The sequence below is a fragment of the Clarias gariepinus genome, chromosome 23 (genome assembly GCF_024256425.1).
Source record: "Clarias gariepinus isolate MV-2021 ecotype Netherlands chromosome 23, CGAR_prim_01v2, whole genome shotgun sequence".
Taxonomy (NCBI): Eukaryota; Metazoa; Chordata; class Actinopteri; order Siluriformes; family Clariidae; genus Clarias; species Clarias gariepinus.
The window spans coordinates 4720317-4748068 of record NC_071122.1 but is presented as its reverse complement, the minus strand read 5'-3'; the positions used below and the strand labels follow the sequence as shown (position 1 = coordinate 4748068).

Here is a 27752-nt window from a genome sequence, read left to right as displayed (position 1 = left end):
AACCACCAACATGTGAACAAACCTAGCGTGGTCACACCTCCTGGAAATTGAAACTAAATCCAAGTTTTGATTAATAAACCCCTTTAATAATCCAGTAAGATAATACTTAAAAACTTTTTAACCTTCCTTGTATTTATTGACTAAAACACAATTTAGTAGTGCAATAACAAAGAATCTTTTTGTCTATCTATTAATCAAATTTATTAATATGGTCAAGCTGGATCTTAAGTTTATCACACTTTCTTTTAACGTTTTAAGTCTTTTAAGTTTATTGACATGAATCTGCTCATAAAATCTTACGCAAACTTTACCCGAGTTCAGGAGACCCTGGAGCTGTAACACAGCAGTTAAATGTGTCCAACCTCTTGCTACTGTTGATAAGTGTATAACATACCTTAAAAAGTCTGGTATTAACTAAAAAAAAAAAAAAAAAAAAATGTCTGTTAATACTGCCTTGGCTGTTACAGTGGACAGAACTCTTGTCTCATACCTCCAAGGATAGGAGTTCAAATCTTACCTCCACGCTCATGTTTTCTTGGTTAGAGTCCACAAACAAGCAGTGTAACCTGACTGGGGTTTCCAAAATGACGGGTGTGTTTAGTGTTTGTGTGCCGTATTATGGGTTGGCATCCCATCCAGGGTGTACCCCACCTTGTGCCCTGAGATCTCTGAAATAGTTGCTAGTGTGAACTCCACACACTCCTCAGTAGAGGTGTGGTTTTGGACAGTTTATTACATATGATTCCTGTTCTATAAATGGACATAATACTCAGAAATCATAAATGACTGTGTTAGGCAAACAGGGAAACAGCAAGCGATACCATTGCCCCACAGTCATAAGCTCCACACCTCTGTTTGCTTATCCTTGTTAAATCTCTCCTGAGACAGAGGAATTATTCCCTGTAATTGTTCTCTCTTTTATATTAAACTACATCTCTTTCATATCTCTGAAAGTACTTTACAAGAGGGACGTGCACCTGTAAACCTCCATTTAAATGCCAGTATGATTGTAAAAGTGGGAAGAAAAACATTTATGTAGAAAATTTCAGCATAAAATGAAGTAATAAAACTTCATCAGATTTATGGCGCCGAAATGAAAGATGATTTAAAAAAAAAAAAAAAAAAAAAAAAAAGTCAACAAACTTTGGGACAAAAACATAAAATGTTTAATTTTTTAATAATGTTTTTCCATGTTATTGAGATTTTTCAGAACTAAATGTAAATAACTGTTTTAACTGGAATAATAATAATAATAAAAAAAATAGGCAATCAGAAAGAGTCACCGCTGCCAGTCTCTTGTCATGTCAAATGAGTGAAAGCAGGATTCTTTTAAACGTTGATACCGTTTTAGGCATTTTGTGAAAACGTTACTGTTCTGCCTGCTTTTCTTCATCTTCTTCGTCAGTTGTTGTTCCCTCTTTCAAAGCTGCTGCTGCTTTCTGCCGTTCCGCCTGCGTTATCGTCATAGGATGCAGTGGGAAATATCCAGCCAGTCCTGAAATATACAGAATGCAAACAAACCATTAAACATCATTTCTAATATAATAGCCTGAAAAAAATTTAAAAATCCTGAATTGATCAAACACTCACCCAAAAGCTTGGCCACAGGTTTAGTAGGATGAGCTCCACACCCCATCCAGTACTTTATCCTGTCATAGTTGAAGCTGACAAGTTTCTCGTTGTAGATGTTTGGGAGAGGGTCGTATGACCCTAGCTGCTCGATGTACTTGCCATCTCGTGCCCTTTTGTTGTACGCAGCCACTATGCGGTAAAACGGTCTGTTGGTGGCACCGCCAAGGGCCAGGCGGATAACCACATGGCCTCCGTGGTACTTTTTGAGTAATAACGACGCTGTTGTGAGCAAAAACACACACAGAGACACACACAAATACTGTTATCTTTTATACATATATGAAAATTCTAAAGTTGTCATGTCTGTACATAAGATAAGCAATAGAACACATCAAGATGTTTTTTGCAACTTATGTCTGTCTAGTTGTTTGTAGGTTTGTGCCACATATGAACTGCCGGTCAACCTGCACGCTCACTGTCAAATTGAGGTTGAGACTTTGTAGGCATTAGAGGACTCAAATTAAATAAAAGAGCTAATAAAATCTTATTATTGCCACTGTTTCTTTATAACCCTACAGGTAAACTATTTACAGATTTTTATCCCGTGTGGTAGGAGTGAATTATTCGCCACGTTCATTTAGAAATAATCGTTTAGAGCAGGGGTCTCCAAATCCAGTCCTGGAGGGCCAGTGTCCAACACAGTTTGGTCATTCTTCTTCTCAAACACAGCTGATTTAACTAATCTGTTAATTACTAGGTTCAGTGGGTGTGTTTAGGTGTTGGTGAATTACAAACTGTGCTGGTCACGGGCGCTCCAGGTCTGGATTTGGAGACCCCTGGTTTAGAGGACAGAGATATGCGCTGCTCAGTTGAATGTTAAACTCTTGTATTTGAAGTCTGTATTGTTTAAATGCTGTGCCACTAATGTTATAGGAAACAGGCTATGTTTAATTAATCATTAAACTTTTTTATTTTTATTTTAAAAGGGTAAAAGAAATAAACAAAAATTGGGTAAAAATGTAATATCAACTTATAGTGATATTCTTACTTCAGGTTTAAACTCAATGGATGATAGCCTGTCTCTCTGTAACGGCAGAACTCTCTGCCCAACTTATTAATATGAAGTCAAAGGACGAGTATGTTTTGCCTTGTTTACTCCAAGTTGTACTTCTTACATCGCCAGACAAATACACTCCTTGTTTAGTAACCAGAGAATAAATCACAGAAATTTATTTTAAAATCAAAAGCGTAGATCAAATAAAGATTAAGTTTTCTCTTTAAATGACTCGAGCATGTTAAAATTCACTTATCTTACTTCAGTGCTTTTATTACAGCGGTGGAAATGTGAACTAATCCCAGTAAACAAATTCAGTTTTGCTTTTCTAATTAATATTTCCTGGTGCAGGTGTTTGATACATTGAGAAAGTATCTTATTAGTAGCTTATTTTAAAGTAAGGTGGATTATTAAATCCAGGACAGAACGATGCTTTTCTTTTATCACATTTTGATTTCATTTATGGTGCAGTTTAAACTTCAGGCAGATAGCCAAGTACTGCAAAAGAACTGGACTGCGTGATGTGACAATATCTGGCTGGAAAGACAGACACACATATAGAAATTGGTACAGAAACAGGTTTCTGGTCCCAAAATGTATAAAACGTAAATACTTTATATCATTAAAAGAGCGAGTTCTGACCAATACACAGACAAAACCTATTTGATTTATATAGATGTCAGGATGAAAAATTCTCTTGCATTTTATTCATAGTGAGAATTGAACTGGCTGCTTCAGGCTGCTCAAAACTTAAAAAAAAAAACTAAAAAAAAAAAAAAAAAACACAAATGTTAAAAACTTTTATCACAAATTATTCAAGATGTTTTGGATGTACATAATCTAAAATAACGTACATACAGTTTTATGATGTACATAACTGTAGGTGTTAAGATTATTCATAAATACTTACACAGATGGACCATCCTTGTGTTTAATCCTAACAAAACAAGCAAAAGCAATCAATCAATCAATTTTTTTTAAACGTCTATGAAAATGATTTCACAATATGCAGAATTTATACAAATATGAATACACTATCGCCCATACGAACAAGCTAACGGCTAAGCACATGTTTAGCCCTCTTGCTCATCTTTCCATCTTAAAAATGTATATAATAACTCGTAAAAATGTACTTACTTGGTATAAAAGCTCGGAAATGTATCTGTTGTACGAGATATTATGCTATGATTCCACAGACAGCAACAACGACATCAACATGACATTTGCAAGGGGGACGCCATTTTTATTACCAGCAGAAAAAGTAACCGGAAGTTGACTTTAAACTTGCAGTTTCACATACTGACCAGCTGATGGCGGCAAAGTTCTTTCTTTACACATGCACTCTAATTATATATATACTGTATATTTATTATTTATACATTATACATATACATATATTACATACATATATGCATATATTCTTATATATATATATATATATATGCTTATTAGAAATGTAATCGTTATATATAGTTTAATATGTTTACACATTTATTAATTTTTTATTCTTATCCTTTTTTTAATATTATTATACTTTCTTTGTAATGCCTCTAATTATTGCTTCACTCAAAGATGCTCACATTAAGGCACATCTTATGTCAAGATATAGTTACAAATACCTATAATAGCTATATCAGCCTGTTATTACAATCTACTTAAAAAGGGGGAAATAAGAACAAAACAAAAATGAAATGCGTCCTACATGGTAAATCTGGTGTGCATGATCATCTCAGCGAGGCTATTTATTCCACTTGTGGCTTTTTAGCAAACAGGATCATGTGTGACAGGTTTGTTAGTGATGCTCAGATGACCAGCTGATGCAGGTGAGAGAAGGAAAAGCATCATTATTGAAATTATTATTACTGTATTTATTATAATACTCATCATTTCTTCCTAATTACTTTTTAGATGATTGCAGGACATCTATTCTTACCCCAGGCCACCAGAACATGGTGACAGGCAACAGCAGAACTCAGTAGTGGATGTGAGAAAATATTCTTTTTATTTCTGAAAATTAGCCTATATTTACCTAAAATAGTCCCTGAGGGTGTCAATAATTTTGGTACATATTTTTGTTTGAATGAGCAGCAATAAAACACTCCATGGATTGCTGTTGTAGAGAAATAATCAGGTTGGTGTAATTATTTACGAATATCTATTATAGAAACAGCTAGAGTATTACTATTTAATCCTTTATTCATTCATAACTCTTATCATGCACTCACGGGAAGCCTGGAGCCAATCTTTGGAAATTGGGGCACAAAGTGGGTGTGCACCCTGGATAGAGTGGCAGTTCATCACAGGGCAAAGATATTCACACACTACATGCACTTTGGAAACCCCAGTTAACCTAATCAGCATGTCTCTGGATTGTGGGAGGAAACCAGAGCACCTAGAGGAAACACACCAAACATAGGGACATAAACAAACATAGGGAGAACTTGCACACTTCATGTACGGAAACCCTGAGGCGGGATCAAATCCACACCCTCGAGGTACAAGGCCACAGCATTAATATAAAAATTTGAATTGTGGCTGCACTCCTGTTACAGCTTTTTATAATAAAATTTTATAATTAAATAAAAAAAAAACAGTTTCTACCTAATTAGATGAAAAAAAAAAAACATTTGTCGGGACCTAATTTTCAATAATATCTTTACATTTCATACATTGGAGGACCTGAAACCAGTCTGAGAATATGTTCTGTCTGTATGTCTGTAAGTCTGTTCAGCCGATTTTGTGACGTGTCACGCAAAACAGAATTTAATGAAACTTTGCCAGTCCTTTAGTATCTGCCTAAAAATCCCACAGCAGTCCGAGACGAGGACATGTAAAATATTCGAACTGACAGTGTTATGCGCTCAAGTCAAAATGTTTTCTTTAAAATGTTTTAAAATGAGTAAAAGTGATGTTATATGAGATTATGTGCCGGATTTAATAATCTGCTATAAATGTGTATTTGACTGACAATGAAAGAAGAAGTACTTGGCATAATCAAGGCATGAGATACTCAATGTTTCAAAATTGTATTTCTTTGATTTAATAAGTCGGGCAGAAAGTTCTGTCGAAAGACAGGCAGACATGTATGTGGGCTTCAATCTGAAATAATAATATCACTAATTACATAAAAATTTATCAGACAATTTTTAGCTTAAACTTTTAAACTATTTTAACAAATCTTTAAACCATCAAAAACGGGTACTTACGATAGTTTAAAATAAGGTGAGATATAGATGATGAGGTAGTTTAAAATAATAATAATAATAATAATAATAATAATAATAATAATAATAATCATAGAAAAAAGACAAGTTAAAATCCTTTACAAAAATACTGAGGCACCAGTGCTAAAGAGATCTAAAAAAAATGCAAACTGAAATAACTGAAAGTGTTGCTTTTATTTAAAATATATTGACAATAACAATAAATCAATATAAATAAAAGAAAAGTTTTAGTTTCCCTTGAGGTGGGTGTGACCATACCCATCACTCAACAGAGGCAATAAGCCTCCCCCCCCCCCCCCCCCCCCAAAGAAAGGACACACAGTAGAAGGACAATGTTGAGTAATGCCTAATTTTAGCTTTAACTTTTGAACTGTCCCTACAAAGACTTTACCCGTCCACGAAGGGTGCTAACGCTAGTTTACTATATTTACATCCCTCGCCCACGCGTGCAAGTTCACGCTCGCCCATATTTGAATCCTGCACACCTGACTCCAATCACTTCCACATTCTTTATACAGTACAGCACTTCATGGACTCTGGACTTCTATTAAGTCATTACTCAGCACTGTGCTGTCTGAACTCATTAAACTGTTGTTTATAGTGTTTGCTGGTCTGGTCCTTTGATCCACTTTTAGCCCTGTTTTTCATTCTTGTCTCTGCCTCAAGCCACAGTTTAAGTTTCTCCATGTATCGGGAGCTTACCGAAAAAAAAGGCAGTGGTCTCCCTCTTCACCATGATTACAACTCTGCACGGCACCCTGAGAAGCTGTACTTATCCTTTTTGGTTAACTGAGCAACCAGCTTGAGGCCTTGAGACAGGGCTATATCCGCACTTCCACTACTCCTGCCTTGGTGGGATTCTGTTTATCGGAGGGAAAAAGAGGGGCTCTTCATCCATGCCTCGACAAAATCACTCAAAATCACTCAAAATCACCTCCAAATATCACTATCCGATTCTCTCTGTTCTTTCTGCTCTTTAATAGCTCCAGTAAGCACAAATACTCACTAAACTGGAATTACATAAGTTTGCAACCTCGTTTTGTGGAAGATCTTATCATCATCTTAAAACCAAACGACAGATATGCCCAGGATGATCACCAATACCTATCTGTGAATTTTATCAAGCACTCCGTGTGTTTCAACTAAAGTCTCTCTGATTATACTGGTGATTGGCAGAGACTCTAAGTCACGGGTTTTAAACTGAATCCAGAAAGGGCCATGTGAGTGCAGGTTTTTATTCAAACAAGGCAGAAGCCAAAAACGACTAATTAAACAGGGGTGCATTCTCCTTGGTATCATTGGTTGGAATGAAAGCCTACACGTGGCCCTTTCTGGATATAGCATGACACCCCTGACTTAGAGTCACTGCCAATCATCAGCATAATCATGTGACTGTGCTAAGCATTTACATGTCATTCTGCCAACAGGTCTCTCAATGTCTTTTGAACTCTTAGAGACTCTCATCAGTGTATTTAAATACTTTGGTATCCATGAAGACAGAGTGAGATATTGAATTTGGGCGAGCTTCATACAGAAGCTGGGGATTAACATCTGGGTATCACTCTCTCTAAAACATGGGTTTAAGAGTTAAATGATCTTTGCTTTGCAAAGAGAAAAAGATCCTTCACCCTAATGTGCTCCACTCTGTGCTTTGGTTAGATACCAGGCCACTTCGACTAAAAGCATCTGCTAAACAAAAAAATCTAAACAAAGAGAATAAAGTGTCTGTGGAAAACAAAAGTGTCTGTCTAAATTAGCTTCAGGAAGCTTTATAGAATCACCGACCAGAGGTTTGTTTTGTGCTTGTTTCATTCCTATCATTAGGATATGAAGTCGACTGCAGACTTTTAAATTAAAATATATAATTTACGTATCAATTAATCAAATATACAGGCTACAATGCTGTCTAGAACTATTGGCACTTCTCATAGAATGAAACAAAACAATTTCTATCATTTTTTCCCTAAGTAAAAACAATCTTTCTAAATATAACTACTTAAATTATTTTATAATCACTTATAGTTAGATAAGTAATATACCACAGCACACTTTATTAGGTACCCCTATTGGTTGGAAAATTATTTTCCTATTATAGCAGCTCTGTCGGTCCCAATATGGAGATTTTTTTCCCTATTGCTCGATGGGGTTGAGGTCAGGACTCTGCATGGTCCAGTCAAGATCTTCCCCAACGAACTCATGTCTTTCTAGTCCTTGCTTTGTGCACTAGGCCACAGTCATTTTGGAATAGAAAAGAGCCATCCCCAAACAGTGTTGCCACAAAGTTGGAAGCATAGCATTGTCCAAGATGTCTTGGTACAGTATACTGAAGCATTAGGATTCTCCTCCATTGGGGATAAGGGGCCTGATTGAAACACCTGAATTCAATAATTAACAGGTTTGGCCAAATACTTTTGTCCATATAGTGTACCTCTCACATAATGCATATCTATATCTCAAATTCCTTTTATTTCACTCGTCCTCAAAATGCATTTTTTACTGGTTGTGCAAATGAGTTACTGCTGAGACATGGTCCCAGAGAACAGCAGACATGAGCAGGGGCTCTTTTTATATGAGGTCACAACAGGGTGATGATCTAATGGGATTGTTTAAATGCAGGGCCAAAAAGAACAACAAAAATGGGAAAGAAAAGCTTTTTCTTTTAGGGGGGAGAAGCAATGGGAATTTTAAGGTTGAGTACACTGTAGTATTTTGGAGAATTGATTGAGAGGATAAGGAAGAAAGCATTTATTAAAAGAGGAGTTAAACTGAAAGAAAGATGAGGGAGATCAAGACCAAAAGGTGGCAGTAATACAACTTAATGGATGCCAACTGAAGAAGAGTGAAACAAGAAGAGTGTGCAAGCAAAAATGGAAAAAGGGTGAATCTTCAATTTTAAATGACTTTTTAAAAAGTCTCCAATATCAGGTGATTTGTAACAGATTTCCAAAAACGTACATAACATGAAAAGATGTTAGGGTTAGGTTATTTTTTTTTTATTAACATATTTTTTTTTATGTATTAGTTCTTTATTGTAGTTTTGTTATAGAAAAAATGTGGCAGAGCCACATGCTGTGCTTAATTCTTTGCTTGGCCTATGGTGTCTGTATGAGCACCTTTGATTTGCTGTTGAATTAAATTCTTTGTATCACTTTATAAACGGATGAAGAAGATTTGTGGATTTTACTCAACGTATAGATGTCAGATGTTTAAAGTAATAAAATGCCAAGCTCCACTGACATCCTAATTTTTTTCTATCACTCTATCATTGTTCCGCTCTGCTTTCACATCTGTAATAGCATTTAAGAACCAATTTCTGACACACCTAGCCTTATGCAGTTTAAGTCGTTTTGCCTGAAGAAACCTAGATGGAATCAGCGCATTTGTGTTTATATGCAGAGACGTGGCCTGGAGGTGCACAGAAACAAATCACCAATCACTCTTATCCACTTTAAAAGGCTTTATGCACTTTAAAGGCCTTTTTGAGCCAGCCAGATTGGATGAGCGCTTGCTTTTAAGATGTGCACTTTGAGCTCTATGGCCATCCAGACAGCTCCAGCAGATGATAGTCATACTTCATTAGAGGAAAAGAGCCCTTGGCTGTGTGTGTGAGAGAGGACACTTAACTCTTCCCAGGTCACACTCCTAAGAGCAGGACGAGATCATGAGGTCAGCGTACTGTTTATCAGTTATTCAAGATTGCTTCATCATTAAATGTGAGAGAAAAGAATAAGCAGTTTGAGAGTTAGAGCTGTGCATGTGTAGTAGTGTTAATAACACTGTGGCGTCTTGCGAGGTGATGGCACAACAGCTCAAGGTAAAGTTGTAGCAGCACTTCAGTGATTCATTTACTGATAAAAGTTTTTTTTTTTTTGCCTCATTTCTTTTTTAAAAGGAAAATTGCCATTTAAACCCCTTGCAATGACTTCAAAAGGGGTAATCAGAAGCTCAGCAGGGATTTAATTCAGGTCAGGGGATCTTGATGCCAGTTTAATTTCCATGCAATGCTGGACAGGGCAGGAAAATTGCGTCTAGTTTAGTTTTACCGTCTAGCTACACTCTTAGAACGTGTATATCCTTTGAGAGAGTTCACTTATCACTTATCCATGTAGAACCATTTTAGAAGGCTAAGAACCTTTAATTATCCAATCAACCTATAAAACATATTTAAAGGGTACTATGTGCCAATATAGCCAAATGGTAAATGCATTAACGGCTCCGGGATTATAAAGAAAACACCACACAAATAATTTTTATTCATATGTACATGATGCATCATGTTGATACTTAAAAGTGTTCTTCTGTTTTCCTTCAACATGATCTTACACAGAACTCGACAACAAAATGTTTTCAAATCAGAAGCGGTTTCAAGTAAGGCTACATTTTTAGAATGTGTAAATGTCTAATAAAACCTTAAAGAACACTTTAAGCATAAAACATAAAACATAAAGATGTTACCTTTTAACCCAGTCTTGGATAAAGAGTTGGTAATAGGATTCTTGCAATCTTTTTAGAAAGTAAGAAACCAATATCTTTACAAAAAAGTGTTTTTTTAATTTAAATATACATTTCTGGATGTGTTTGGTGGTTTAACCTTTGTTTAAATAGTGCATTTTTTTTATGTTTGTGTTTTAAGGTTTTCTTAAAGTGTTCTTTAATGGTTCAGTAGATAATCAAGGGTTCCTAAAATCCTCTTCTGACTGTTATAACATTTTGTTATAGGGTTCTATAAAGGGACAACTGAATAATGTAAAAGGTACTAAAATTTCTATGCATTTGCCGATCTGAACATGTTCCATGGGTGGAATTTGTATATGTACTGTATGTTGCGCATATTTGAGATATATATTTTGTAAGTTTTAAGTTATCGTTTTTTATGGTCAATATGAACTGATAATATATGGGAATATGAAAAATAACAAATTAAATTATTTTGTTATTTTTAACAGATAATAAATAGCGGTCATTTAAATTAGTTTTAAACAAAGAATTAATGAAACTCTTAATGAATTTATAAGTTTGTGTGCTTGATTTATTGCATGATGGTGTTCGTGATGATATATATTTTATATTCACATAACTGATTTTATAAACAATGGGTAAAAATTAATAGGTAAAAAAAATAATTGATTTATTCGATTATAAACAGTAGATTTTAATAAATATATTCATTTTATTTTCAACAAAACATTTTTTTATTTCAGTTTTTTACACTTTGGCCTGATAGAGTCATGTTTTTTAAATTTCATGTGTGTGTGTGTGTGTGTGTGGTATGTGTGCATTTAATTTTATATAAAGTAAAAAGGAAATATTGGACTAATTCCCTTTTTTGATTAACTGATCTTATATATTTATAGATATGTCATTTGCTATACCAACATCAAGTCTTCCTACATTTCAACATTTCAAAGCTGAATTTATTCTGACAATTTGTGCTGAAATTGTTCCTGAATTTCATTTCCATGTACACAATATGATCCGAGCTATGACTGCTCTCCCCTTTCGTTGCACAGAATTATAAAGATGTGTATCTCTGACCTGCTTGCTGTCTCTAATGAAAGTGTGAAGCCTAACAAGCAGCAGCTCTCTCCTACTACATGACATCTTACACCCTTTCACACTGGCCTCCTGGATAAAATAATTCTGCCAAGAAAGCAATAACACATTGACATAATTCTCAGCAGATGTGAGCGTGCCTCGGCAAGTTAACAAGGTCCACAGGGAGGGCCGAGAGCTGCCGCTGTAGCAGTGTGAGCTGTTGAGCTCCGGAGGAGATGAGATGGATCATGGATGTTTGGGAACAGTTCTGGAGTTCACCCAGGTACCTGGCACGTAGTCTTAACTGTGATTGTAACTTTAATTTTTAGTCGACCTATGGAACCTTTCTTTATTTATCAGATTGTCTGTCCTGTGAGCAGAAATTGATTTAATACTCAAGGAAGGAAACATTAGACGAGGAATGTGATGTTTGTAAGTTATTCCATGCTTGTGCTAGTCATAAGGCACCCTGAATGTTCTTATTGTTTAACCATAAACTTTGCAAGGAGGTGCTAATATTTAGTAATTTCTCTAACCTTCTATTGAAAATGTAAATGTAAACACAGACATTTCGTACCTTAATGCTTTACGATAAAGGGTAATTACAGTCCAAATGTTTGCTTTTTTTTATTTTAATAAAAAATATATATTTCTACATTTTCATGTAATATATTATACTTAGAAAATATAAGGGTACCACTCAAGCAAGAGAAAGATAGAGTTTAGTGCTCGGTACACATGTTTATTGTTTATAAGAACACTGAAGCTCATCAGACCATCTCTTGGCCCTCTGAAGGAAAAGGTTTGCAAGTAAAAACCTGGTACACCAAGAACCTTTAAATATATAAATTATTTTTAAAAACTCTAACTGTCAGTTTAACTCAATCTTTAGGTGTTAAGAAGAACATAAAATAACAAAAGGGGGCTCTTTGAGGGTTCTTTTAAGGTTCTTTAAGGGTTCACTAAACATCCCCTGTAACACAGTCAGGTATACAAAGACGCTTTTTTTATTCATTTGTCTAAGTATAATTTTCTATCTTTGTGTGTATTCTATTTTTGTGTGTTTAGTTGTATTGGTTTTAAATGGCCTTTCTTTTTTTGGCCTGGCCTTTGTTTTCTCAAATGCAAAACACACTCATAAATAAATTATTACAACTGTAAGACTGTACTGTAACATAAATCTGAATAAATAAGCATTATCCTATTATTATTATTATTATTATTATTATTATTATTGTTGTTGTTGTTGTTGTTGTTATTATTATTATTATTGCGTTTGGGCTGGTGGCTCGTGGTCGGTTCTCTGGGTTACTAATTATAACTAAAAATTAAACACACGTCCTGTCTAAAAAGTGATTATAACTTAGTAGCTTTTACATATAGACTGCGCATGTTACTACACTAATTCAAATTTGTTAATGCGCATAATTTAGTTTATTAAGTTTATAAAAATAATTAAAATGTAACTTTCATGTTGTACTTCTCTTTTTTTAATTGCACACACCCTGCATGTTTGTTTTAATTTTAGATATTTTTTATGAAAATAAATAGAGAATACACTATAACATATGATCATTTAAAAGAGAGGGAGAGAGAGAGCGAGTGAGAGAGAGAGAGAGAGAGAGAGAGAGCACAGTTCAAAAACAAACATAAAACAAAAGTTTAATAAACCTGTAAAGAAAAGAGAATCATTTCCCTCATCAAAGCCGCTCCAGGTTTCTCTCTTTTTTTTCTCTGAGAGAGAGAGAGAGAGAGAGAGACTCCACTCTCCAGCGTCTTCCCTACTGCGTCTTCCCCATCTGCATGTGAAATCGCCATTTCACCCCCCTGCACACTCCCTAATTGTTGTAAAAATTATTTGTGAAATTGCTTTGCACCATGAGTGTTCTCCACAGCTATAGTGCCATGCGCGCTCCTGCAGAGTGGACACGCGCAACCGAGCCTTTCTGCACTTGCGCTCGCTTTAGACATTTCATTTAGTTCTAGTTTAGTTTTAATTACATTTAACTGCTTAGTTTTTTTTTTTTTTTACAATGTGTTATTTTCTGTATTGCCATTGTGCGCTATATCTATCACAGGTATAATATAAATATCAATGTCACCTTAAATAAGATCATAATGTTCAAACACACACACACACACTTACACATTTAAATGTGAATTGTAACCACGTTTTGCACGAACCATTTTAATAAGTTACATTTATTTATTTATTTATTAGTGCTAATTAAGACGTGAACACGTTAGCACTGATTTTAGTATCTCTAACATTTAGGTGTGTGTGAACAGAAATGACACTGTTACGTTTTACGCTCACAGCTTTGTCCACATTGTGTCTTAAATAAAGCGTAATATAAACTGCATGGATCATCACCCCAAATGCATGGGGACTGTTCAGTTAACCGTGGGTCACGTCTTAAATTAGATTGAAATCAAATTATGTTACACCCTATTTTATGGAGAAACATCAACGTCGTCAGCTCAGAACATCGGTTTCTGCTCATCACACATGATACTGGTGTGTGTGTATGTGTGTTCAGTTGATCTAAATCAGGATGCGTGTGTGTGTTTACGGTGTGCGGAAAAGACAGCCACAGAATTTTGTTCTGATGAGTATTAATACTGGGGTTACTCCTTGTAGCTTGTAGTACACTTTCAAGAAGCAAAAAACTGTGTAAGTCTAAAATGTAGATCTGTAGCTTGAAAAAGGATTTAGAGTGGACCTAAATGCCTGAATGTTTTAAAGCTAAACCCCATGTACTGCACCTTTCCAGGTAGAGAGGAGAAAATAGGTTTGCATTGAAGTTACCACTGTGTGGACATTATGGGTGTTTTGTTTTTATTTAAAGGATGTGATTATTGATGTTTGAAGGCTGGATTGGTTAGATTTTTATTTGATTATTTTTTTTACAGTTTAGTGTGTATTGGTATACATTTACTCAGGTGACTAAACTGAAGGGTTGCTGATGGATCAGGATGAGAGCGAGAGAAGCATAAAGCATCCAATAGAGAGAGAGAGAGAGTGTGTGTGTGTGTGTGTGTGTGTGTGTGTTCTTTCAAATGATTAGAGTGAACGTTTAGCATACATCTCAAATCAGAGATGAACGAAAACTCGGTTTGACATTTCCTGGGTGTTTGGCCTTATAATGGAGCAGGAGGATGGATGTGAAGCGGACTCGCGTCCTTTTCCTGTTTCTTCTCATTGGTAGTCAGCTTCGAGGCTTCACCTCCTCTTTTCAAACGGAATTAAAAGAAAGGACGGGGAGCCTATCGGTGTGCGCCGGCCCGCTCCCCCTCCCTCCCATCCCACCTCCCTCCCACCGCCATGCTCCAAAGTTGGGCCACTTCAGCTACTCCAGGGTGGTTAGCAAAACCAGCAGACCTCTGACTGAGTCGAGGCAAACATCTAAACATCATCCACCTTCATTTAATTTTTTCTTTCTCCATAACTACCTTGTGTAAAAAACACACTCTTTAGTTTCTTTTGTTTTTAATCCAAAGCGCGCCAGAACGCACAAGTGTGTGACTTTTTTGCTCTATTTTCTGAGCGTATTATTTACTTCTGTGTTTCTGTGGAATCTCTTTTTTTTTCCCGTGCATGGCTTTTTAACAGATTGGACTTGCCGTAGTTGTAGTTTCCTCTGGCTAAAGCGAGACTGGACCTATCTCTTTTAACATCACTAGGGACTTTCCAATATTTTTAGAGTAGCTGCAATGGCTACTTTACCAGGAACGGTTCCTCGAATGGTTCGGCCAGCGCCGGGCCAGAATTACCCCCGCACTGGATTTCCCCTGGAAGGTACAATTTTTATAACTCTTTTTTTTCCTTAATGTTCTTTAAAAAGTTTCATAAAACACCAGCTTGTGTGCACTGTATTTCCGAGAGCAGGTATTTTTAATTGAGAACTCTAAAAAGCAAGAGAGCAAAGAAAAACATGCCAGAAGTGATCGTTTTGTTTGGACAGTATTACAGCATCACTTGGGCTGTGTATCAAAAACGGTAAAATATTTTGATCCCGAAAAAGATATATATATATATATATATATATATATATATATATATATATATATATATAATCCAGCAAAACAACATATATTGAAAAGTTCTATAAAAGTAAAAGTGGTTTAATCCTTTAAAAATAAAATAATAGCTGTTTGTTGAAGCTACACAAATACAAACACCACGCACACACGCATAAAAAGTTCCACTTGCGTGCAGAGCTGCAGCACTAGATGTGTTGAGCCGGGGTTCGTGCTTAAGGACCGTTTGACGAAAAATGTTGAAACTCACGATTCTCGCGTCTGCACTCGGGCTTCGGGATTTAGTGAAGTAGTCTGCTGCTGCAAATGGAAGTAAAAAACACACAGCCAAGAGACAGCTCAAAGGATCACGCCAATATTTGTACTGCATGACTAGGAATAATCAAGGTGTAAAGTGCACGCGTCTTTTAGAGCCTCTTGAATGCGAAATTCGGTCCTCAAGTGTTCTGCTGCCTCAAATGATGCATGTTACAGGACAAATAGATGGAGTGTGTCTGGCATGTGTCTACTTTGGAAAGGGGGAGGAGATGAGACAAGGGAAATGACTTTAAATAATTTCAATAATGTCATAATATATTTTTTATTTATTCGTTTGCATGTGTAGTTCCATAACCAAACAAAAAACACATTGCATCAGACAATCTGTGGTTTTTTAACTTCTTGATAACTTGTCTGAGTTGTGTTTTGTCACGGACCAGTATCCACCCCGCTGGGCCAGGGTCGAGTCAACCAGCTCGGCGGCGTGTTCATCAACGGGAGGCCTTTACCGAACCACATCCGACACAAGATCGTGGAGATGGCGCACCATGGCATCCGACCCTGCGTCATCTCCAGACAGCTGCGGGTTTCCCACGGCTGCGTCTCCAAAATCCTGTGCCGGTACCAGGAGACGGGTTCGATTCGGCCAGGAGCCATAGGGGGGAGTAAACCCAGGGTAAGTTTCAACAATAAATAGATCAAATAAAACCTTTTTTTTTTGTTTAGAAAAACTACCCTTTCCTCCAATTTGTTACCGACACAGAGTTTACGATCTGCTTTATACACCCCCCCCCCCCTGTTGCTGGCCTGTTCTAACCCTCAAGGTTACATCCATTAAGTGTGTATATGTATTATTTTATCTTTTAATATTTTTTACAATATTTTCTATAAAAGCTAACTAAAGGCGCACAACATGCACATTCACGTTCCCAAATGAAACACGCATACCATTTTTATGAACACTTTGCATTATTTTTTAACATTTTTAAAATATATAAAGTCTGTGACAAGCAACGTTTTTTTATATCACAGTTAATAATGTGCAAAGATAAGTCACATTGCCTATATTTTTTCTCTTAGATTGATTTTGGTGAAGTAATATTATTATTAATAATAACAACAACAACAACAACAACAACAACAATAATAATAATAATTATTATTATTATTATTATTTATTTTTTCACAAAAAATATTTTGTTGTTTTATTTGCCTGGTTGTTGCCTACACTTTCAGAATTAGCCACTTTAGCGTTGCTGTTGTTATAAAATCACCATTCGCACAGCGCATGTGTTGAATATTTAATTAGCTCCAAAGCTGTCGGGGTACTTCCGCGGTCTTTAATTCCTAATGATGCAATTTAAATTGTTTTAAAGGTATAAAGAAAGCAACATGTTTTTTTTTGTTGTTATTTTTGTTATTGTTGTTGTTGTTATTTCTAAGAGTGCAGATAAAAATGTGAAAGTCGGAAAGGTTTTTCAGTCAAATAATGTTTATTAAATAGAAATTTAACAAGCGGTAATTAATAACGTATTCATGAATGCATATAAAGACTGGACAACAGGTAAATCATGGAAAATATATATTTATTATTATTATTATTATTATTATTATTATTATTATTGACATAATGATCATCATTGCTTTATATACGAATAGACAAGACACATTACATTATTGTTTTATTTATGGCACGTTGTTGAAATATGGGAATAAGAGCCTTCCATTTTTCACTTTTAATTTCCATTTTTCCACCTCTTTTAATTTAGCCTATGTATTAATTTGCTTGTTCCATACTTACTTACTTACTTACTTACTTAAGTAAACTTACTTTGTAAAATCGCCATTTGACACTACAGCAGGTGGCAACTCCCGACGTGGAAAAACGAATTGAGGAATACAAGCGTGAAAACCCGGGCATGTTCAGTTGGGAGATCCGCGACAAGCTGCTGAAGGACGGAGTGTGTGACAGAAGCACGGTTCCTTCAGGTGAGGCCTCATCTGGTAAGCACACTTTTCTTCTTACTGACACTTAATGTACATGCGCGCGCGCCCACACACACACACACACGCACACACACATCCGCATACACACTCGTAAACGCGCACGCACACCCTTTCACTTCATATAAATTCAGCTGAATGCGTATAAAAGTATATGATTGTTAATTTTAGTGTTTAAATAAATAACAGTGGTGGACAATTCTTTACATATATGGCCGCACTGTTTTTAGAAGGTTTTTTTTACGTTATGTTTAATTCTTCACGTTTTACCTGTAGCTTATTAGGTCACGAGAATTTCTCACCCTAATTATCACACAATGTCGCACGTGTGATGTTTTCTGATTACGCTTTTATTCGCGTGTGATTTTTAAAAAATACATTTTATATTTTTTAAAATGTATTTGATGTATTTTTGGTTATTTGGTATATCTGGTATCTGGTATATATACTCTTTATATATAGCATGTGTATGTTTTATTTTAAATCTCAGTGAGTTCAATTAGCCGGGTTTTGAGAGCACGATTTGGAAAGAAGGATGATGATGATGATTGCGATAAGAAGGATGAAGATGGAGAGAAGAAAACGAAGCACAGTATCGACGGCATTTTGGGAGACAGAGGTGAGTTTTATTATTATTATTATTATTATTATTATTATTATTACCGATTGTCGTGAATCATCTTGCTACGTGCTTCTTTGGGAAAAGTAAGCCTATGTTATGATAATTATGATAATGAGGATGATGATAAGGATGATTATGAAAATGCTGTGGAAGTATGAGTGCACTATTCTGGTCAGGGAGAGCTCGCGCTCCTCGTCGGCACACAGGAAGATAATAGCTGGCATTAGGCTTGCTGTTAGCCACTCAGTTATTTATGGAAGCCCTGACGGAAGGTATTTAGCGCCGTCAGGTCATCTATGGCGCTCCTGGTAACCGGCAGTCCAGAGAGCTGACAGCTCACCAACAACCTGTCAGCAAAGCCGTTACTTTCACTCCCGTGCTCTCTCAATAATAATAATAATAAAAATAATAGGCTAATAATAATAATAATACTTATTATTATTATTATTATTATGTATTTATTTAGTTATTTATTTATTTTTTTATTATTATTATTGTTGTTGTTATTTTTTGTACAACTTCCCTTGGAGTATATATTGAATTTATATCTTATATAAATATATTGTTATTGCCTTATTGTCAAATAATTTATAATTATATCATGTAGTATAACATAAACAAATTTGCATCTATTAATGTTACAACAATGACTACAAATTACTGGTTATTATTATTGTTAATAATAATATTATTATTAATAATATTATTATTGCTATTATTATTATTATTATTATTAGTAGTAGTAGTAACCTCGAAGGCAAAGTTGCTTTACAATTTTGAAAACTGGAACAAAAACACTTATATAGGCTACCTACTGTAAAAATGTATAATATTTATTACTAATAATAAACCTGTAATAGTTTCTTAATATTGATAATTTCTAGTATTTAGTACAACTATAACAGTTTTTTTGCGTCACGACAAAACGCATTTTCCTGTAAGTAATCTCTGTCATGTGTGCGTATGATTGATCAGTTTACATAAGAGCACTTTCAAACAAGTTTTTTTGTTATTTCGACTGTATACTTTAGAAATGTGTGACATTTTAATAAGGAAGTGTGCGCACTTTGAACCGTGAGATTCCTGAGTTTCGTTTTTTATACGGTCAGATAATTAGGCCTAAGTATTTTGGTAGGATGTGGTTCTAGTTAAATCTTTACAATCTGGTTATTTATTATTATTATTTTAAATAATGTTTTGTGCTAATTATTAGTATAAAGGCGCGCGCGCGCGTGTATGTGTGTGTGTGTGATTATTTTCATTTAATCTTCCTTAATAGCTTCGTGTCGGGCTTTTCATTTTCTGAAAAGAAACTTAGCACTTAGAATAACGTTAATGCTTATTAGTGTGTGTGTGTGTGTGTGTGTGTGTGTGAGAGAGAGAGAGAGAGAGAGAGATGTAATAGCCGGCGGCTTGATTCATAGTCCTGTACAAGGCGCAGTTTATCCTTCACATTGCATACGCTAAGGTTTTGAGCACAAACCCAGTATTGAAGTTTTTTTAAAGCCTGATTAAAAAATGAACACTTCATTTTTTTTAACTTTCATCTCTAAAACGGCTCACCGCTGATTTGCCTGCAGCGTAAACTCGCAAGGTTTTAGTGTATTTTGTGACGTATTTATTTATTCATTTATTTATTATATACTTTTTCTTTCAAAAAGACAAGCGCCTAATTTCAGCTTCACCAGACATTTTCGTTACGCAAACACAACACATCCATTTAGCGCATTTGGAGAGTTCGGCTTCAACCTGGCAAGCTTAATTACCCTCTAATGGGTTATGACTCGGCGCGCAGCTCGCTCTGACAGCTCACCTGCTCCTCCTTTTGTCTGTTAGACAAGGAAAGAAATGGAAAAAATAATAATTCTAATCATAAGTGAATAAATGCGACGTGTCTGTCTGTCCGCTTATCCGAAATCATCTGCAGCAGTCACACCAGTATATAAGGACGCGTCAGAGAGCCATGGACACTTCAGCAAACCGGAGGATTACCTGAGGTCCTCAATCTAATCAAACACAGGCCAGGCAGGATTTAGAGCGCGCTGAGGGGATAATAACGCGCGGCCGGGGCGCAGATAGTCCTGCTGGGGCTGTCGGGCATAAGGCTCGCTTTCACTGTGCATATTCAATTAAAGATAGATCCCTGGCACCCGAGGATATTCCGGACAAAAAAGAAAAAGGAGACAAAAGAATGTCTGAATAATCAGATATCACTGTCATGGAGAGAAGGAGAAAATCACCCGGGTCGCGTTTTAAGCATAATAAAGGACAGGCAGCGTCGGCCGTGTTGAATTAACCCGTGCTGTGTAGAATTTACTCTCACTCGGTACAATTAACACCTTAAATGTAATGTTTGCATTAAATGTTAGTGTCCTTTTGAGGATTAATTTAGGGATGCATGGAAAAAAAAAGATGGAACGTAAAATCAACGCTTAAAATGCACTCCATGCGGGGTTTAATATACTTTCCCTGTGTTTAATTAACACCTCAATGTAAAGCGTCATAGTGCTATTAAACACTGAGGTAATATTGGTAGCGTATAAGAAAACCTTTAAAGTATGCTTGTTGTCATTTTTCACCATAAAAGGTCCACAAAGTTACATTTAGGCTAAGCTTTCGCCTGATTCTGTAAATTGTACTTTAAACTTAATTTAAATGTACCTCATACATATCTAGGTTAAAATACAAAAGAATTAAAGACACGTAAGAGCAATTAACACAATTGACTCAAAAAAAAAAAATCATATATTTGAAACAAAACCTTACTACGCATGCGCGTGCGTCAGCAGGTCCGGCTCCACTCCGCAGGTAAAGACGAATAAAGGTGCTTAGAAAGAGAGGGCAGGGAAATGAGCAACCAAACTTCAAACAAATCCATCTAGAATAACGCATGCGTGTGTCTGTGTGTGTGTGTGTTGAGGTGAGATTTAGCGAAAGTATGCCGAAGTTATTTAGCTATTTAATAACATTTTTCCTCAGGCGCGTGAAGTCACACCATGCGCACTTTTCGCGCAGATGAAATTGAGGGAAACCCAAATGTTAGGCAGAGATAACACCGAGCATCACAGCCTGGATCCTGGCTCTGCATTCACTGTATTAAACTCGGATTAACCTCCCCTTTCACCCTTTCACCCTTTCACTACTCATTTCATCATGGAATTTACATCGCATGCATTTCTTGAACTGCTTATACGCAATAATAATAATAACAATTGTAATAATAATAACGGTTATTATTATTATTATTATTATTATTATGTTTTAATAAGCTTTTCATATTTGCATATGGACGTCTCTCCAGTGAGCAATGCGCATTTAAACCACTTGGAGTATATTGACTTTCTAATGCCATTTTAACTATTTCACAGCATGGCTTAATAAATTGAGCAGGACAATAAGAGTACACCCGAACCATTGTTGTTCAACAGGGCGAGAGTGAAACGGTTGCTCTCCGCATTTAACCCGCTTTAAAGCCGCTTAAAAAAGACTCCTGTAATTCCTGGAACCAATTAAATTTTGCCGAACCAATATCAAGTGACCAGTAAGGTAATTAAGCTTATAGGAAAACGGACTTGTAAAAAATAGAAGAAGGGTAAATTCATTAAAACAGACATAAAAGTATTTGCTTGTTAATAAACTGGCAAAGGCTATTATTTGGAATAAAGGTCGTGGTCACAGTGTTATACTGTAACCTTCTATTATTGATCATACTTTAATTTATATTTTTGTTCATTAGGAAATGGTTCTAAAATTTTTACAGCAATTTCACTTTAATCATTATGAGTGTTTTCCGTCTTCTGATAAGTGATTTTTTTTTTATTTTTTACATTTTTATATTTTGGGCAGTGTTAAAGTTTAGGATGTCTGTAGTTTTTTTTTTTTTTTAATCAGAAACATTTCCCACATCAGTGCAGATGCACAAAACATTTCTGTGTACAGATTTAATTACATATTTAAATTCCTGCTGTCTTAACTACCTGTCGGACATCGAGATGAGTTATTAGACATGTTTATGTCGGTGTGTGTCGATTGATTCCCTTAGGAGTGCTGAGAGTCTTTGGCGGTGTATTTAGCGGCTTCAGGGTGTGTTAATGGTTCTGGAGGAGCAGTGTGTACAATTGATTTTGACATGCGCAGATTGGGGCACTGGCTCTACTCTAGTGTGTGTGAGATCTGCTAGGGGGGGCGGAATAATTTTTCCTGAGACACATTTGCGGTAGCTGGAAAAAAAATCTGGAAAAAAAAAAACACAGCCGTCCTTTATTGTAACCTTAATAACGCCTGATAATACGAATAAAATCTATCTATCTATCTATCTTTGTTACCTACATATTCTCTAAACGTGAAACTAAAAATAATAAGCAAACGTAGTCAGAAAAGTAATTTGGGAAAATACGGAAAAAAAACTACACCCATGTGACGTGTCTACAAACCACGTGTGACTCGTTTGATTATTTTCATACGACGTTCGTGTGACCTTTGTGCATAAAAATGTCCCTTATTATTTTTAGATGATTTCTGTGAAAGCTTACTCCAGAGGCGATATGAAGCCCAGTAACTTGACATGAAGCCTATACACAGTGTGTTAGTGTGTTAGTGGGCGGATTTAAAGTGCTTATGGCATTTACACACATTAGTGCTCAGTAGCAAGAAGGGTGTTAGGAGGTGTGTTGACTTTATGGCGAGAGAGAGAGAGAGAGAGAGCGAGACGGAGAGAGAGGTGATCTGTGGCCAGCATGTGGCCATCCTAAACTAATTGAGTATGAAATTAATTATAGGGTGGAAGTGGCTTTAAGACCTTAAAGTTTTCACACATTTTAAAGGTGTAACAGTGGATTAATGGCTTAAAGCTATCATTAAAAAAATACTTCTGCTCTAACATTTTTACTGCCTCTTAAAGAGTGTCAAGAGCCACAAAATAACAAACTTTAAAGAAAAAAAATAGTTTATTATCTGACTATAAAAAAATCATGATACTGAATAGAACAGTATTGTATTTAGGGTTCTATAAGGAAACACTCCTGTTTTAACAAGGGGTCACTTTAAATAATTCTGATGGCAAGATATTAAAAACACCTTAAAAATATTGTTTTTAGCTAATTTAAACCTAACTTTCAAAAAATTTTATTTAATGTGATAGCTTTCAGAGGTTCTTAAATTTCCTACAACTTACAGAAAAGTGTGAATAACTAATGAAATACAATTTTAAAAAGATTTTAGTCGAATCCTATTTTAATCTCAATATTAAATGATTTTTTTTTTTAAAAATAGGTCTGGTTTATAGCCTTGCATTTGGAAAGTAAACGTTTGGATAAGAGTTTTATATAGAGTTTCTGTCTTGCACTTCTCTGAATAATAGGGACGCTTCTGTTTTTTTTTCTCAGCATTGTCTGCATTTTATCATTTGCACTCTGGTTTCTTAGACTTTCTCTTGTGTCTTTCTCTTCTTCTTTTTTTTACTCTGTGAATAAGATATCGAGAAGAATCATTGAATCATCCTCCGTACTGCTTGAATGGAGAGAAAATTCAATTGTCTTCTCCCCTTTTTTAATGAAAAGCATTTTGTTCTGTAATTGAATGCTGCCTCTTTTTGTTCTTGTGTCGGCTCTGAGACCTCTCTGAAGTCTGACAGGCTCCTCTCCACATTGTTCAACAAACTGTTTCAGTAAAAAAGGGGAAAAGAGAGAGAGAAAGATAGAGAGAAAGAAAGTAAGTAAGAAAGAAGGGAGGAGGGGAAGGGAAAAAAGGAGCCCTCTGTTACTTTGTGTCTTCAGACTCGATGCACTATTCAGATGACTTGATGAACTCCTTTAAAAAGTTTATTAAGGCGAAGAAGACAATGTGGCCTGAAGCCCGCAGCCCAGCTAGCAGACAGTCTATAAACTAGAGGCTATTGTGGCACAAAGGCAGATGCATGAATACTTCTGAATGGAGGCTTCAAACTGACACGATCGGGCTGGACAGCAACATGTTAAAGAGAAAGTGAAAGAAGGGAGAAGGAAAAAGAGAGAAGAGTGCAGGGTGTATCAGTGTTATTTATATGAATCTGCACTTTCACACCAATCCAGACAGTTCACTCTGATAATGTTTGATAGGTGTGGTGCTGATGGATGCTGGGTTTAGTTGTCCTTTTGGGATTTCTGTTCATTTATTTTTCTGTTTGTATGTTTTTTTCCCTTTGTTACTGCAAGAAATGGCTTTACAAGCAAGTTAACAATGTTAAAAATGGAACAATAAAAAGCTAAAGCAGTTAAAAAAAAACATTATATCATATATGGGCAAATTCTAAATTATCTTCTTTAGTCACTGTCTCGGTCTCTCTCTCCAAAATTCACATTGTTTCACATTGTTTCACATGTAAATCATGCAGTTAGATTGATGCAAAGGTTGCATCATTGCATTTATAAAATAATAAGCAAATAACCGACATCGCAGTTTCTCTTGGTCTGCATTTGATCTGTGTATCATCAAGTAAAAATAATGCGACAATTTGTTAGAATTAATCCAAAAGTTATTGCTAGCAGTCCTCACTAATTCATGTTTCGCTGTGTATCTCCATTTTCTCCCTGCCTGTCGCTTTGTGATTTGTGATCCATCTGTGCAAAAAGTGTTTTTGTGATTTAAATTTTTGTGGTTAGTTGCATGCCTTGATGGGACGTTTTAACATCTTCATGCTGTAATATATTTTAGATAAAAGTGTTTACTTGATCCATCCTCCTGAAACCCACACATAAGTCCTGTGGGATGTGCTGATGTGATGTGGTGGTTTTATCCCTCCCCACCCTGGCAGGTGTCCACATTTGCAACACAATTGTCTCACACAGCAGAACCCCATCACACACACACACACACACACACACACACACACACACACACACAAACGGTTTAGAAAAGGGGATGGAAATGTGTGGAGGGATGACCCAGAGTGAAGGAGATTACGCACACAGACAGCTATTAGCAGGGATAAAGCTTCTCTAAACAAACAAGTTAAAAGTACCAGATGATGAAAAGATCAATAATGTTCGAGTTAAGGAGCTGCAGCTCTGGTGGCTCTCATCTCCAGTCCCCCAGCTTTCTTCTTGATTGCTGCTTTCTTCTTTAATATTGCAAACTGCTACTCCTGAAGGTGTCTGTATGGCCAATCCAATTTATTTTGTCTCACTCCAGCGTTAAGCTAAAGATCTGTTTATCATGAACTCATGCGATGTAATGAGGGCTTTAAGAACTCTGTGATGGAACAGAAGTGTGTTCCTGTTGGGTCGATATGGCTTGAGGATCACAGGTCATCACTTTCATTAGACAAAAGCTTTTCATGAACAGGAGATAGGAGACTGTGGAAAGGAAAAGACATTTGTCACTTTCGACTAGGTGTTTGTCATGACGAGAGAAAATGACATCTCTAAAAGCCCTTCCTGCTCCAATCCATCACGGACAGGATGAGGGTCCTCAGCATTGGAAATAAATTCCCAAAGGGGTTTTGACTCCAGGCTTCTGTATTTTGCTCTTAGACTGGAAGCAATTCCGATTAAATTGGACCTTTTAGAGTTGATTTCTTGTCACACACTCGAAACAGCCCTCAGAAAGCAAACAGAAAGAGAAGGGCCACTTGTTTCAGGGGTTTTGTGTAAAACACATTACCTGTCAAGTGTTTTGATTGTGCTTTTATTCTGTATTTGTTGTTTTTTGGAGCAAATATTATTGCTTTCTTCTCAGTTTTAATTACTTTCATTCTCATTAAGCCATGCTTTTTTAATTCTGGTTCAGTAGTGATGTTTCTGTTACCTGACTGAAGGATGCCATATAAAGTAACTTATTGTTAAAAATAAAGGCGCAGTGCAAAAGTTACATTATTTGTAGCAGAAACACAAATAACTTCAGAAACAATACACTGTTTCATGAACAAATCTTTACTTTCTGTTAAAGTTTTAATTTAAATATAATAAGATTCTCCATTAACAATAAGTCTTAAGATGTAATCTTATTATTTACATGTAAACCTAGTGTCCTTTATCTGTAGTGTATAACTATGTAACTTTGTACACACGTCTGCCTTTCATTTTAAAACCATTTAAAATAATTAACATAAAAAATGCCAAGAATAAAAGACAAAAAAAACTTTTTCAATTTTCAGCTTTTTAAAAAAAAATTTCAATTATTTTCATATTTCTACAATACAATTAATCAAGATGAAATTGTTTAAATTATAATAAACATTTTTACTAATCTCAGCAAGACATAAGGCATCTATCCACATAAACAAATCATTATATACTGTATAACTCACTGCTATAACATACCCAAATCTTCTGATCCGATTTTTGCTTTGTGTTTTTGGCTTAAAAATGTGTAATTAGTTGCATCGAATGTTGGGAAATTCTTTTCAGATTTATGCTGTAATGTGCTTTGGATAAAAGTGTTTTCTCTGATTAATATTATAAACATTCATATAACTGGCACTAAATGCTAAATAAAGTTTTGCAAATAAATAATTTCTTGCTTACTATTATATAATATGTATAAATTCTAACATATAAGATGTTAAAGCAGAATTAATCTGTGGAAGGGGTTATAAATTAAAAGATGATTCTGGTCCCCTTACCTTGGTGTGGTTATTCAGAGACTGCACCACCTGCTTGATTGACTCGTATAATGATCCTGTACATGAGTAAAAACTTTTTTGTCATCTCTGATTTTCTCTGCCTGCCTGTTTTGACAGCTGGCACGGACGGGCACATGCAGTGTACCGGATTATTTATGAGCTGCTTGTTTACTGCTAAGGCGCAGTGGAAAAGACAACAGGAATTTCCCCTCTAATTTCATTACAATGGAGAAAAACTGCCCCACATAATGGGAAACACTAATTAAGTTTGGAGCCGTGCGTGTAGTCTGAACACTGATGAATTAGAGTCATTCACATCATGCTCGGCTGCTTTAAATTCACCATTAGCGCATGCTACTTAGGGCCATAACATCGCCCATTTTATGCTTCTGATCCCCTTCACAAGTGGAATCTTCATTATTTTCAATAAATGTCTGGCCATTCCTTTAGCCACACACCCGACAATAAATATGTTCTTTGAGTGTTGCAAATCAGAGATGTATGAGAGAGTTCTTTTTTTACCCCAAGTACAAAAAAAAACAAAAAAACATGCAGGGCCGTCCAGGAAGTGTTTAAGATGTTTGTTCAAGTCCAGTAATTTCGCACAGAACATAAAAGTCGGGCATCATAAACAATTTTGACTTAATTGTGCATCACAAGTCCTTCCTTACTTTTCAGAAGTGATTTATTAGAAATGTGAGAATCGGGTGACCACTGGGTTAACAGATGCTTAAAAAATGCATTGCAAACTAATAGTTTTGTTAAAAAACACATTAAGAAAACAATCACTAAGAAGTAAATTAAACTAAATGTTTAATGTTTTTTTCTATTACTTTGACATTG

General features: G+C 35.7%; 2 protein-coding genes across 3 annotated transcripts in view; one reads left to right on the top strand and one right to left on the bottom strand.

Annotated features, from left to right (window-relative positions):
* Nucleotides 1–1160: 1160 nt before the first annotated feature.
* Nucleotides 1161–3884, bottom strand: mrps16 (mitochondrial ribosomal protein S16). The gene is made up of 4 exons (XM_053484339.1): nt 3764–3884; nt 3537–3563; nt 1591–1851; nt 1161–1495 (listed from the first exon to the last, which is right to left on the bottom strand). Exons 2-4 carry the CDS (start codon nt 3547–3549, stop codon nt 1368–1370), a joined length of 402 nt encoding a protein of 133 aa, XP_053340314.1. The 5' UTR covers nt 3550–3563; nt 3764–3884; the 3' UTR covers nt 1161–1367.
* Nucleotides 3885–14783: 10899 nt separating this feature from the next.
* Nucleotides 14784–27752, top strand: part of pax7a (paired box 7a) — a 52041-nt gene continuing 39072 nt past the window's right edge. Inside the window, exons 1-4 of one of the 2 annotated variants that reach the window (XM_053483878.1) lie at nt 14784–15184; nt 16125–16360; nt 17544–17673; nt 18179–18307. In XM_053483878.1, the coding sequence (XP_053339853.1) occupies nt 15100–15184; nt 16125–16360; nt 17544–17673; nt 18179–18307 (580 nt within the window). In that variant the 5' untranslated portion in view covers nt 14784–15099. Of the gene's footprint in view, nt 15185–16124; nt 16361–17543; nt 17689–18178; nt 18308–27752 lie in introns of both variants that reach the window. The other variant, XM_053483877.1, reaches the window with a different exon arrangement.

Coding starts and splice junctions, on each gene's coding strand:
- mrps16 (XM_053484339.1), bottom strand. Junction 1,496..1,590: donor ACCTGTGGCCAAGCTTTTGG/GTGAGTGTTTGA, acceptor TGTATATTTCAG/GACTGGCTGGATATTTCCCA.